At 39.2% G+C, this 14946-nt stretch overlaps 1 protein-coding gene across 3 annotated transcripts in view; it reads left to right on the forward strand.

Moving 5' to 3' along the window:
* kirrel1a (kirre like nephrin family adhesion molecule 1a) overlaps positions 1-14946 on the forward strand; it is a 56859-nt gene that overhangs the window by 22806 nt on the left and 19107 nt on the right. For all 3 annotated transcript variants that reach the window (XM_061960353.2, XM_061960355.2, XM_061960354.2), the window contains exons 2-3: positions 5478-5627; positions 13414-13563. In XM_061960353.2, coding sequence (XP_061816337.2) covers positions 5478-5627; positions 13414-13563 — 300 coding nt within the window. The remainder of the gene's footprint in view (positions 1-5477; positions 5628-13413; positions 13564-14946) is intronic.

A 14946-nucleotide genomic window follows, 5' to 3' on the forward strand; every position in this document is an offset into this window, starting at 1 on the left:
ATTTAATTTTTAAGTCCAAACTTCTCCCAGTGAGGCCCGCATATTTAGACATTGTATGGTGTGGCATCCTCTTTGATACATTTTTTTGTTTTAAAGATACTAAAACCAATCCATTGTAGGTCAATGTATGCAAAGCTAACTGAAAAACCCCCCCAATATTTTAGCTTTGTGTTATAGCTAACAAAGAAAATTTGTGTAATATCTAATAATTGATCTTATATAATAATTATTTATATTAGTTTAATTAATTTATGCAAAGAAACCAAGGAAGTGTGTGGAGAAATGGATGACCATGATTGGCTGACAGAGTAGCGGGGCGGGGCTAGGTTCTATTCAAACAAGAGACATGGGAAAGCACAACAAACAAACAAAACAAAAAACAAATGACAACTGTATATACCTGTTAAAATGTCATAAAAAATACACTTAATGGATCCAATTGATAGGAATTGCTGAGACATGTAGAAATAATTGTGTAAGAGAAAATAACATCTGCTTCTTCTTACTCCTAAATGTGTCTGTGCAAAGGCAGAGATAATATTTTTTTATATGATTGCACTATTTCTAAAAGGGGTAATATTTAGATTTTTTTTTCTACTTTTAAAATACTTCCTTGTGGTCTACGTAGCATGTAATGGTGGTGCTTTGGTCAACATTTGAATAGATTGTTTTACAGACCATTTTCAAGTTGCTTTCTGATCGTTTTGTGGGCGGTCTTATTTACATGCCTCCTTCTCCCCGTCAGCCATGTTGTAGTTTTTAGGACTTCCATATCAAGTCTACTGACAGATATACTTCAGAACTAGACACTACTTTGCTCACTAGTGTTACCATATCTGAGTTATCGTGTAGAAATATGGGGAAACAACTACAAATGTGCGCTTCATTCACTATTCTTTACCATGAATTGATTACGTGGACCCCGACTTAAACAAGTTGAAAAACTTATTCGGGTGTTACCATTTAGTGGTCAATTGTACGGAATATGTACTGAACTTTGCAATCTACTGATAAAAGTTTCAATCAATCAATCAAAAACGGTGTTACAAAAAAGATCAATTAGAATAATACATAATATTGGATATAGAGAACATACCCCTTTATTTATTAAATCACAAATATTGAAATTCAACGATTTGGTGCATTTGCAAACAGATAAAATGATGTACAAAGCAAACTATAACCTGCTACCCAAAAATGTACAACAATTCTTCTCAACAAACGAGGACAAATAAACCTTAGAGGAAAATCTAATTAAAACATGTGTATGCACGTACAACACAAAGCTGAGCTTCTTCCTACTCCTTTTCGGACGTGCTGTAATGAAGCAACTGGAAATATGTGATGAATTACATTGTATCGTATGCATGTTCGAAATAAACTGAAACTGAACTGAACTGAACTGAACATAAGCCAACAATGTTTAGAATTTCCACCTAAGTACCATCTTGACTTGGAAAACACTTTTTACAACCAATTACTGCGCACGGTGTTTCGTTTCATTATTCTCGTCGATTCAGGCCATCATCTCTAGAAGCAAATTAAAAGCTTCTATTTTTTTTACGACTTTCTTCCTCTTTTTGGGCTGAGTGTTGAATTATTCTAGGTATGCATGCCGCAGAGCTCCATCTGCATCTGATTCGCTCCTCTCCGTGTAGCCTCGCACATCTCCTTTATCTTCAGAATATTAATGTGCAGCACTGTCAGAAGCTATTGTTGTGATTGGCGCTGGAATCTTTATTTTGTGCACGACTGCCTTCTTCCACATTAGCGGGCATATTGTACCTCTGCAAAATCAGTCTGCTCGGATATGGAATAGGTGGGATGGGGTGTGGATGAGGGTCGTGACTGGGGGTGCGGTAGGTGGGGTGGCCGAGGCATATGGCAGTTGTGTTTAAAAAAAAAAAAAAAAAAAGTGACAGAGATGTGAGCGTTCAGGAAAAAATGCTGGAGGCCTCAGAGGGAGAAGTGTGAGGGAATGGGCCGGAGAGAGCGAGGAGGGAGTAAGGGGGGAGGAAATGGGAGAGGGTGGGTTGAGTGTTAAAAAAAACGGCAACAGTGGGAGGTGACAAGAAAAGAAAGAAAGAAGCAAGCAAGGATCGAGGGAGAGAGAAAGTGCCCGAGGGCTGATATTTAATGTGATAAACGAGTTGTGACAGTCCGCCTCTAACCCCCTTCCAACCAGCAAGGAGGAGGAACACTGAAATAGAAGGCATTATGGGTAAAAAGCACATACGCGCCATTACAAATGTATCTAGACAGGGGAGAGTGGGAGGGGCTACTGTACTGAGGCGTTGGGCCATAACATTAGGTACGGGTGCACATCACAACTAACGAGTGAGTTTACGAAAAGGTCTATACTTTTGATTGCCACAAAGTTAACAACAGCTTTTTTGACATAAACATTGACATAACTCAAGTATTCCAAACCAAAATGCCATCGACAGTGGTGAATATGTACATCATTTGTATATGCTGCTACATTTATCATCTTCAATTTCACAAAAAGCTTCTAAAATATATTAGCTCCATCAATCAATCAAAGTTTATTTATATAGCCCTAAATCACGAGTGTCTCAAAGGGCTGCAAAAGCCACAATGACATCCTCGGCTCAGATCCCACATCAGGGCAAGAGAAAACTCAACCCAATGGGATACAATGAGAAACCTTAGAGGGGACCGCAGACTCGCGGAATCCCCCCCGTCCCCCCAATGGACGTCGAGTGGATCTAGTTAATAGTGTGAGAGTCTAGTCCAGTCCGTAGCTTTATATAATATAGCTTTTGTGACACATTTTAAGACATTCTAAACCAAAATGTCATTTGCTGGGTTGAATATGTAGGTCATTTTTATAATCTGCTATGTTTACCAGATCAGATTTCTCCTAAAACCATCTAAAATATTCAATAAAGAGATTTTGTGACATATTACGTGATGTAACCCAAATATTCCAAACCAAAATGCAGTTTACAGGGTTGAATATGTAGATTATCTTTATATTCTGCTATAATGAATATCCTAAATGTCTCAAAAAGCTTGTAAGATATACTTTTAAAGAGTTTTTGTGACAAATGTGACAGAAATCCAATATTCGAGACCAGAATGCATTTAACAGGGTTGAATATGTACATTATTTTTACCTGTTGCTACATTTCTCCATATTTGGCTTTACAAAAAGCCTCTAAAATACAATTTTAAAGAGCTTTTGTGACATACTATGTGGCAAAACTCATATTCCGAACCAAAATGCCATCTACAGGGTTGAATACATACCTTATTTTTATTCTATATTTACCATCTTTGATCTCACAAAAAGGTTCCAAAATATACTTTTAAAGAGCTTTCATGACATTTTTTGTGACATAACTCAAAATTCCAAACCAAAATGTCATCTGCTGGGTTGAATATGTAGTTTTTTTTATAATCTGCTATTTTTACCATTTGAGATTCCTCCAAAAGCTTCTAAAAAAAAGAGCTTTTGTGACATATTACCAGACAGAACTGAAATATTCCAAACCACAATACAGTTGACAGGGTTTAATATGGAGATAATTTATATATAATTAACAGCTTTGATTTCACAAAATGCTTCTAAAATATACACTTAAAGAGCTTTTGTGACATATTATGTGACATAACACAAAAATCCTGAACAAAAATGCAGTTCAAAGGGTTTACTATGTACATTATTTTTATATTGTGCTATAATTACCATTTTACATTTCTCCAACAGCTTCAAAAATATACTTTAAAAGCGTCATCAGACAAAGCAGAGCAGAGACAGCACTTCCAATGCATTTGTTCCTACATATTTGTCATTACTGCATGCTTTATGCCATCATTTTAACTCTGGTATTTGGCCAGTGTAGCGTTCACATTGAGATCAAGTGAACCAAACCGCATTAGCGTTCACTTCACACCGAGAACCATCTATCAAATGGTATCGGCCTGCTTGCTTGGTTCAGTTGATCACGTTCACACTTGACCAAATGAACCATACTGGCAGAGCAAACGCAGCATAGTTTCTTTTAACTGAAGCAAACATGACAAGTGACAACACATTCTCATCTCATGCAACCATGAAGCAGTGCTTCTCAATTATTTTCTGTTACGCCCTCAGGGAGGAAGAAAAGATTTGGAGCCTTGTCCCCACTCTCCACCATGACTATACATGGTATCATTGGTCTAAAAATTGTTATAAGTACACCTCTGCATAACATTGTATCCTTATTAACATTAATGAAAACAAAAAAGAGAAATATTGATCAACTTACAACAAAGAATAACGTTATTAACATTGTTTTATAGTCTATTATAGAAAATAAATTCCCCCCCAAAATAAATCCTTAATTTAATTTAATTTTGACAGACTTGAACCATTTGATAATGACAAAATAAAACTATTTAAACTAAATAAATAATAAAAAAAAATTCAAATTGATCAGTATTATTAACTCAGTAGCACAATATATAAAACACTTTAACCTACAAAACAAAAATAATGAAACTAGATTTTTTTTAAGAAAAATGAGAAAGTCAGGATTAATGGCAAAAATGAACATGTTTTGTAGTGCACAGCTTTTCGAAACAGGGTTTGAAGCATTATACTGCTACTGATACTGATAAACATGCATTGCACCATGCCCCTAGGGGAGCCCGCCCCACTATTTGAGAAGGACTGCCATAAAGTAACAATAAAACAGCTCTGCAAGCACAATAATAAACATAAAAAATAAAACAATAATTTGACACTGAAGTCATCATGCAGGTGTGCCTAATGTTGTGGCCAGTGAGTGTACAGTGGCAGCACAACAACAAATACAAAGTCATTTAAAAGAGAGTGGCGCATGTATACATGACATTAACAACTGCCGTGCCGTTATATCCCCCAAAGTAGAGTAGGCAGAAAGGACGAAAATTCAAAGTGAGACGCACATCCTCCCTAATATGGACGTTTTGTCTTGGAGGGACAGCTAATTACAACTTGTCATCATATAGCGAGAGACACACAATGGCGTCTATTTCTCTTCTCTTTTTTCCCCTGCTCCATTTTCCACATATGAGGCAGCAGCAGTCTGGTTGATCTGCTGTGGCGAGCACACAATGATGGCCACTGTAGCTTTGGAAGCCTGCGAGATGACTCACAGGGAGGAATGAGCAAGAAGAGCTGGGGGGGGGGGGGGGCGGGGGGATTCCGCAAGTTTGGAGGAAATACGGAAAAAGGGGATGAGAGTCTTTTTGATCTCCTCTTGACTGTGTCAGCATGATATGTCTCTTCTTCATCATCCTCCTCCTCCTCCTGCTCGTCTACTTCTCCTTCTCCTTCTTCTTCTCTACTTCTTCTTCTAGACTCTTCTCCTCTGCTAATGGCCAAAGATCACGACATATCCTTGCAGCGAGTGCGGTCAATTAGTCGTAAAATAAAAGATGACATTTGTAATTGACAACTTACTTCTGTTTTTGCCTCCCATCCTCAGTGTGGACCGCCAGGTTCTCCCAGGAACCGGCAGACCAGTCGGTGGTGAGGGGCCAGAGGGTGATCCTGTCCTGTGTGGTCTTCAACTACTCGGGCATTGTTCAGTGGACCAAAGATGGCCTGGCGCTGGGCATAGGCGAGGACCTACGGGGTGAGACCGCGCGCCTCCAACGGCCTTGCTTTTGCAGGCTGCATGCAAATGAGATGTCTCTTTAAACGCCGCTGACGATGATTTGGTGAGATCGTTTGGAATCTGGGGCACTCCGGGGACCTTTATGGCACTCAATCAACTTGATAGCCCAGACATAAACCTCACACTTTTAGATTGCGCGCATAAAAAGTCCACAAGCAGTGTTACATCTGGCCCACACTCATTTTTTATGGACTTTTGGAAGTCACCCTTGCAAGCTCAGATACTGTACTTTTTATTTATTTACCAAAAATAGTAAAATAAAATAGCACCTCTTGTCATTTCTAAATCCTCATCTGGAAAGTATTCATATTGCTTCACTTTTTCCCAATTTTTTTTTGGTTACAACCTTTTTGTCCTCAAAATTCTACACAAAATACCCTATAATGATAATGTGAATGTATATATTTCTACATTTTTGCAAATTTGTTAAAACTTAAGAACTAAAAAATCACATGTACATAAGTATTTACAGCCTTTGCTCAATACTTTGTTGATGCACCTTTACAGCATTTACGGCCTAAAGTCTTTTTAAATATGATGCCACAAGCTTGGCACACCTATCTTTGGGCAGTTTTGCTCATTCCTCTTTGCAGCACCTCTCAAGCTCCATCAGGTTGTGACGATCTGTCTCTTCATTTCTGTTTGTACTTCTTTGTTTTGTATTTACTTCCTATCAGTGCTCTTATTTTGTTTCCATTTCCGGCTATATAGCTCGGTTGGTAGAGCGGCTGTGCCAGCAACTTGAGGGTTGCAGGTTTGATCCCCACTTCCACCATCCTAGTCACTGCTGTTGTGTCCTTGGGCAAGACACTTTACCCACCTGCTCCCAGTTCCACCCACACTGGTTTAAATGTAACTTAGATATTGGGTTTCACTATGTAAAGCGCTTTGAGTCACGAGAGAAAAGCGCTATATAAATATAATTCACTTCACTTCACTAGTCCCGCTAAGCACTGTTTTTTCCCTCATTTGCTGTTGATTGGCAGCCGGTCCACACCTGCTGCCAATCAGCATGTTCCTATTTATGCCTGTCTCGCGCGCTCCTCAGTGCTCGAGGATTGCTGTATGTTTGTTGAACTTACATGCAAGACTGCTTTCTCCTCTGTTTGATGATATTTAAAGCATCTTACCTGCTGTTCGCTCTCCTGGTTCCTGCATCTTGGGGTCACCACTACTGCAGTCATGCGAGTTCGTGACAGGAAGCGTTGGTTTTCATCCAAGATTTCTCTGTACATTGCTGCATTCTTCTTAGTCTAGTCAGGGAGGTGACCAAGAACCCAATGGTCACTCTGTCTGAGCTACAGCATTCCTCTGTGGAGAGAGAAGAACCTTCTAGAAAGACAAGCATCTCTGTAGCAATCCACCAATCAGGCCTGTATGGCACCCGATGGAGCTTGAGAGGTGATGCAATGAGGAATGGGCAAAACTGCCCAAAGATAGGTGTGCCAAGCTTGTGGCATCTTATTCAAAAATACTTGAGGCTGTGATTGCTGCCTAAGGTGCATCAACAAAGTATTGAGAAAAAGCTGTGAATACTTAAGTATGTTTGTTTGATTGCTGTCTGTTTACTTATAGTCTCGGGTAAGCACAAACATGAATGAATATTATTTTCGGAGCAGCAGCACGTTGATCAAAGTAGTTAAAAGTAATAATAAGCTTGTTTTTCAGGAAAACCTGCTTATGAAATGAGGCTGGGCACCCTCACTCCATCTCGAACAAATGAGAGATTAAAGCCGCACATTTTGTGCAATTTGAATGGAGGACAATAGGCCTTAAAGAGAAAATGCACTTTTTTGTTCACAATCATTAGGAAAGACATAACGATGGGTGGTTTCTTTTATGCATTGTAAACATTAAATACATTTGATCAAAAGTCTGCTTACAATGGAGCCCATTAGAGCCGTTCAGTCCTGCCTATAGAGCCCCTAAAAAAACATCCAAACACCTCCATTAGGGTTTTTTATACATGATGTAAGTATATATGTAATGTAGTAACCGGCACATTTAAAATAACATTTAATAGTTACGTATTTTGATCATTTTAAGCATACGCAGCGCATTAACTTAAAAAATGCATCATAACATTTCCTTTTTTTTTCTTTACCCCAAAAGGGACAAGCGGTAGAAAATGGATGGATGGATGGATGGATGATTACTGTTCACTGCAGACTTTATGAAAGCATACAAACATAATAAAACATCACTTACTGTGCAACGTCTGCTGTCATTAGGATGCTGACTGCTGGGATGTTCATATATTATTATTTAGGGTGGGGGGACAGGGAATCAAGCGCTTTTCGTGTCGTCCTCGCCAGTTCCAGGTCCTAAATGGCTGTCAACATGTCCCAACTTGTCGGATTATATCAACAGCCACCTTCTGTCTAGGTGAGATGCATGATTTATGATCTACAATAAACTTACATGGAGCAAGGAAGCGAGGAAGCAGCTGACCACTCGATGATGTCAACATAGGGACACAGAAAGTGATCACGTCGCCGCTATAAATAGTTTGTCTGCGTTAGCGCTTATAATAACAATATCACTAATACTTGGTTAATATTCAAGTCACGAAATGTAAATGGAGTATTGTTGGTTGTTTTTGAATAGGGTTGCAAAGGGTTGGAAAGTTTCCGATAAATTTCTGGAAACTTTCCGGAAATTTAGAATGGGAAGTTAAGCTCGGGAAGTCTGGAAATTTTTACCATTTTTTGATTATTCAAAGTTGGACACTGTCCATCTTATTCTGCAGAATAAGATGAGAAGCTTGTAAAACACTAATGCAATTCCACACACAGATATAAATAGTCAGCTAAACAATTGGAGTAGTCTTTAAAAATATTTTACTGATGGACAAATGAATAGAAATAGGCTAGATTAATAAATGAACACTCAATCAGCATGCTAAATCAAACTATAACCCAGTCTTGTATGACAACAGAATGGCTAGCAGAACGGAAGGCAGAGGAAACTACACGTTTTTTGATTTAGTATTTGCTAGTTGAACTTTACAGATCACAAAAAAGCTAAATTCGGATCGCTAACGTTGTTAGCATAAATGAATGGGATTTAACATAGAGAAAATTAGCATCACGGCTAACGGAGAAATATTTTCGGTTCGTTATGAGACTGTGGTGGTACATAAACCTAGATAGCTAGAGATATTGGCCCCAAAATCATTTAACAAGTACAGGAACAGCTAGCTAGCTCGAGTGGAAGTCTGCTGCAGTAGTCTACAGTCATACAGTAACAAGCAATTACACCTCTATTAAACTTAAATACCATCCATCCATTTTCTACCGCTTATTCCCTTCGGGGTCGCGGGGGGCGCTGGAGCCTATCTCAGCTACAATCGGGCGGAAGGCGGGGTACACCCTGGACAAGTCGCCACCTCATCGCAGGGCCAACACAGATAGACAGACAACATTCACACTCACATTCACACACTAGGGCCAATTTAGTGTTGCCAATCAACCTATCTCCAGGTGCATGTCTTTGGAGGTGGGAGGAAGCCGGAGTACCCAGAGGGAACCCACGCAGTCACGGGGAGAACATGCAAACTCCACACAGAAAGATCCCGAGCCCGGGATTGAACCCAGGACTACTCAGGACCTTCGTATTGTGAGGCAGACGCACTAACCCCTCTTCCACCGTGCTGCCCCAAACTTAAATACCATAGATCAAATATATTTACCCCAGTGGGAATTATCTGGGCATGTGATGGAAGACTGCACTGCACATGTGATGGAGTAATGCACAGTGCAGGGTTGAAATTCAACTGAATTTGCATTAAATCAGGTTGTTTTAGCTAATAATCATGCTGCAAGATCTAGCATGTTGCATTCAATGTTTATTCCCATGAATTTCCCATTAATTCCCGTTAATTCCCATATATTCTCGTTAATTCCCTTGCAACCCTATTTTTGAATGATTATTTATATATATTTTAATGGGCGAAATAGAGGACCTCTGCTGTAAGCCGACTTTTATTTACCTTTATTTAATATTTAGACTTAATTAAAAAAAATGCATCAGTCGTCATGTCTTTCATAATGATTGCGAACGATACGCAAAAGGAAAAAAAGCGCATTGCATTTCCCCATGAACAGACTTTGCATTCAGAAATTCTTCGGTACAAAATGTGACACCGTTAACAAGATATATACAAGTTTGGCTTCGACAATGACAGCAGCTTACGCAATTCTCTGGTCCATTGGACGTGCTCATATGGATTCATTCCTCCAATTTAAATTATTTTTTTGGTGTAGCGAGCCTTTGGAATAGTGTACAGTCTGTCTCGGTGCGGTCCATTGATTTTTTTTATTTAGTACAATCCATTTTAATCCAGTTTGTTGCTCTATCTCTAACATTACCGCGGTTACAGTACAGCCATGTAAACAAAACCTACGTCCAGCAAAAATGGTTACATGGCACCCACAATGCATTGTGAAATCACGTGCCCTTTCCAGCCCTATACAAATGCAAATACGGTACGGATATTGCCGAGGAGCAGCTATAGCTTGAAAACCCTCTTCAGCCTTTAAAGTTTCCCAATTGAGAACACCTGGCCTACCTGATAAAATATGGAAACCAGACAAAGTGGATTAGTGTTAACAGTCAGCATGTGGCCATGCACTACATTAGTTCTCAAATAGTTTGGCTGTAAATATGTGTTCTCCAGCCCATGGTAACACCTTAACCCGATTGTGTTCGGTTTTTGAAAAGTCGACACTAAAACACCTGGATTATGCAATCGGAAACCAGATCTCTCGAGAGGGGTGTGTGCAGCAGGACAGGACCCTTAGTATCACGCATGCGCCAGTCTCAAGGGGCGGTAAACAACCCGGAAGCAGATACCATTCAATAAAAATGTAGCAACAATTGTAATGAAGAGGAGGCTGTTTATTTGCTTCACAAATTAAAAAGAACAAAACATTTTGAAGTGCATTGATGGTAGAAAAAAAGAAACCAAGATTTATTTAAGAAGGTAGCGAAGGAAATGTAGAAAGCCTTAAGGTTTAATTCGGACTCCCAAACAAAATACGAATGAGATGAAATAGAATGAAGCAGGTATATTAAAGGCGAATAATAAAGCGTACACAAACTTCTCTACATTGCATTTGTGCAACTGATTCACTTTCTGCACAACTGGCAATATAGTCCAGAGTAATCGAAAACTTCCTCTGGATAGCAGTCTCCTTCCATCAGCCTTTTGGATGAACTTTGAGACATTAAAAAGTTTTGAGTCTATGATTTTCGTCTGAAAAACAACTAATTTCATTACATCCGCCCAGAGACATTCTTGGTAGAATGTCATGTTCGTAGTGCAATCAAAGATAATTTCTTGATGCTGTCTGCTATTTAACATCAGCATAGCCATTAGAGACGTAATATGTGTCATATGTGCCAATATTACAGCGGACATCATAAACCTTGATTTATAATATGAACATTTACATACAATCAAGAAATAATAATAATAATCAAGAAAAGTACAAAAACAGTACAAAACAGCACCAGAGGGTTGTAAACTCAATAAAGCAACTAAAATAGAATGCAAAATATTTATATGAAGCAATGTGTAAAGCCATAGGCTCACACTTGTTCCATAAATAGTCCACATTTGGAGCACAGAATCATAGTTTTCACAGCTTTTTGGTTGTTAGAGGTAGTAAGTGTTTTCAAGTAGAGTTCTAATTATTTTTTTAAAGGCACAAAAAACAGGTCGGGTATTGAGAAACTTGCATTTATGAATATAAAACTTAGGCAATAGTATAATGAGGTTGCAAAGGTAAAATTAAAAAGTCAGCATAATAGATAACTGTGTAATAATACAGCATACATTTTAATTATTTTTCTTGTGTTGAGTCATATTGCTTGTTAGCGTCCTTCGTCAAAAGGGATCTGTAACAATTAACCCAATTGTATGTATCTTTAAAGCCAAACTGAACATAGAAGTCCATCGATTTTGGAAAGGCCTAAAAACATTTTTGGATTCATAGTTAAAAAAAAAAAAGGAAGCTTTTTTATTTTTTTTAAATGTGTTTCTCAATAAACTTCAATTCTTAACAAACATATTAAGCATATGATGTTTTTTTTTTAAATATACAGTACAGTCTAGGAGTTTGGACACACCTTCTCATCGGGGGACTGCGTGGCGCGGTTTGGGAGAGTGGCCGTGCCAGCAACCTGAGGGTTCCTGGTTCAATCCCCAGCTTCTACCAACCTAGTCACGTCCGTTGTGTCCTTGAGCAAGAGACTTCACTCTTGCTCCTGATGGGTCATGGTTAGCGCCTTGCATGGCAGCTCCCGCCATCAGTGTGTGAATGTGGAAATAGTCAAATCGCTTTGAGTACCTTGAAGGTAGAAAAGCGCTATACAAGTATAACCCATTTACCATTTAAAATTCCTTTTCACATTTTTTCACATACTGTGTAAATCCAAATAGCACATCTTTAAAAGAAAGCATAAATTTGTCATGAATATTGTCCAAGATAAAACGACAGATGCCCTGCCGTAGTGATCGAGTGCTTTCACAAGTCCAAAACAGTCTGTAGATGCATGTTACATAAGGTGCAGGTAACATCAATGTCCTTCTTGTATATAACCATCACAGTCTTTACAGGGTAATAATGATGAATGATTTTGAAAGCAGCACGGTGGAAGAGGGGTTAGTGCGTCTGCCTCACAATACGAAGGTCCTGGCTTCAATCCTGCACTCGGGATCTTTCTGTGTGGAGTTTGCATGTTCTCCCCGTGACTGCGTGGGTTCCCTCCGGGTACTCCGGCTTCCTCCCACCTCCAAAGACATGCACCTGGGGATAGGTTGATTGGCAACACTAAATTGGCCAGAGCGCAATTACATCGGAGACAGACACACAATCATTTTGGAATAAGCTGCGGATTTTTCTGTTATTTTTTTTCCTGATTACAACAAATTTTCCCTACAGGAGTGTCAAGTGGAAGTTAAAACAAGTTGTAAGGATCTGCAAATGACTTGGGTGATGTCATCGGTCAACCGGAAAAGGAATTAATTTTACTGCGCTAAAAAGAAATAGCGCTCCCCAGTGTACAGGAGGCACATGGCGTATAAGCAGCGCAGAGATGCTAATGCAGGACGTGTTTAGGTGCAGCGCAAAGTGTCGGTTAAATGTGCTGTTGCAGAGCTAAGCACACGATACTCCCCCCATCCCCACTGTCGTAATTTGTGCACACAACAGACTTGTGTTTGTGTGCCTCGCTCTGAGCTTTTCATACGCTGTCTTGCGCTCCACATTTAACATGCAAATGCATGTATAAACGTGGCGCGAGCACAAGCAAGGACGCACAAGGTTAGGAGGAGAGCAACAGTGATGCCCAGCTCTTCTTTACTCTCGCGCGCCGCCTCCGTCTGAGTGGCAAAGTGTGTATGTTTGTGTGTGTGTGTGTGTGTGTGTGTGTGCACCACGGGATGGAGTCAACCGGACTGCTCAAAACAAAAAAGTAAATAAATAAATAACTAAAAAAAGCTTCTGTCATGACAGCTTTTCTGCTGGTGACAGAGCGTGTGAATGCCACCTCATGGCCAGAATGTGCAGCAGTGGCACAGCTGGCGGATATGGGAGGGAGCGCGTCAGGGGATGGGTGTGTGCTTGATTTTAGCCATGCAACACTTAAAAAGCAAGCTTCGTTTCGCCAAAAAAAGGTGATATGCAATGGAAGATTCAATAATGAATGATATTACAAGTTGACATCTGTGCTGTCCCAGCTTGGCCCAGGTACCGAGTGCTGCGGGTCCAGGAGCTGGGCCAATACAACCTGGAGATCCTGTCAGCTGACCTGTCTGATGACTCCTTGTACGAGTGCCAGGCCCCCGATGCCGCCCTAAGATCCAGGAGGGCCAAGCTCACCGTCCTCAGTAGGCTTTTCTTGACTTTGTACTGTTACATACATGCATATACATACATATTACATACATGTATTTGATTTATGCAAGGCTCTGCTGTACTTTTTTACATCACCCAATGCCTAATATAGTCACAAATTAAGTCGTTAATTAAGACTAATGCTGTCAAATGTCAAATTTTATCAGATAAATCACACTTTTGAATTTGGATTAATCATGATTATCATTCACAGGTTGTTACTTTCTTACATGATTTGAAATAACTCAAAATGAACACCAATATTTGGACACAAATACAATTTCATATCACACGGGAACATTTAAAACATTTTTTTTTACATGAATGCACGTCATTTTTTTGCTCAAAACTTAATAACAGCTTTATCTAAAGTCCTGTGGTGCTTTTTTGAAGTGGGTCTCCTCACTCATCTTTGCACAAACTGGTGTATGCATTGACCTGAACACTGACCGTATGACAACCCACGCCACCTTTCAGGTAACCATCCATGAGTGAAGTAAAGGAGCAGATGTGCGGTCAAAATAAACTGTGTGATTAATCTGCGTATATTCATAATTAATGTGGTGGTTTTTTGTGATTGTTTAAATGAGTTGACTTGTTATTTTTGACATCCCTCATTAAAGCACAAGTAATATATTTATTGTAGTCCTCTATACTGAGTGCCGCATACTGAAAAACCGAAACCACACTTAAAAAGTGGTATGTACCGCAGTGATTCTCAAACGGTGCTCACAGGCTCCATCTAGTGTTACGGCAAAGGGTCACTAGATTAAAGTACAGTGTTTTATTTTCTTACATTCAAACAGTGTTACTGTTCTAACAGTGTGTAATGTTAAAGTGGCCAAACATAGTAAATACAATTGTTAAATATAACCACTAACTTGTTTTTAATGAATACTTAGGCCTACTTTTTTCTGGAGTGGTACTTGGTGAAAAAAGTTTGAGAATCACTAATGTACAGTGTACATCTAAAATAGGGCCGTCAAAAATAACAAGTTCTTGTGATTAATCATAAAAAATTATCGCATTAATCGTGTATATATGTAAATGTGATTAATTACACAATTTATTTGACCTTAAACGTGGATGGTTACCCGAAAGGCGGCGTGGGTTGTTATACGCTCAATGATCAGTCAATGCATACGTCAGTGTAAAGATGAATGAGGAGACTTCGAATGGTGTGTTCACTGGCAAATGTTCCTTCAAAATAAACCCTTGACACAACTTTTGATTCAACTGTTACCAAGCTTCGAGCAAATAAATGACGTGTAATATATTTAAAAAATATTCCTGGATGATGATTGCATTTTTGTCCAAATATTGGTGTCTTTTTTAAGGTAACTTAAATTATACACGCGAGTAATAACCTGTGATTA

This window comes from Nerophis lumbriciformis, linkage group LG05, assembly GCF_033978685.3.
Source record: "Nerophis lumbriciformis linkage group LG05, RoL_Nlum_v2.1, whole genome shotgun sequence".
Lineage (NCBI taxonomy): Eukaryota > Metazoa > Chordata > Actinopteri > Syngnathiformes > Syngnathidae > Nerophis > Nerophis lumbriciformis.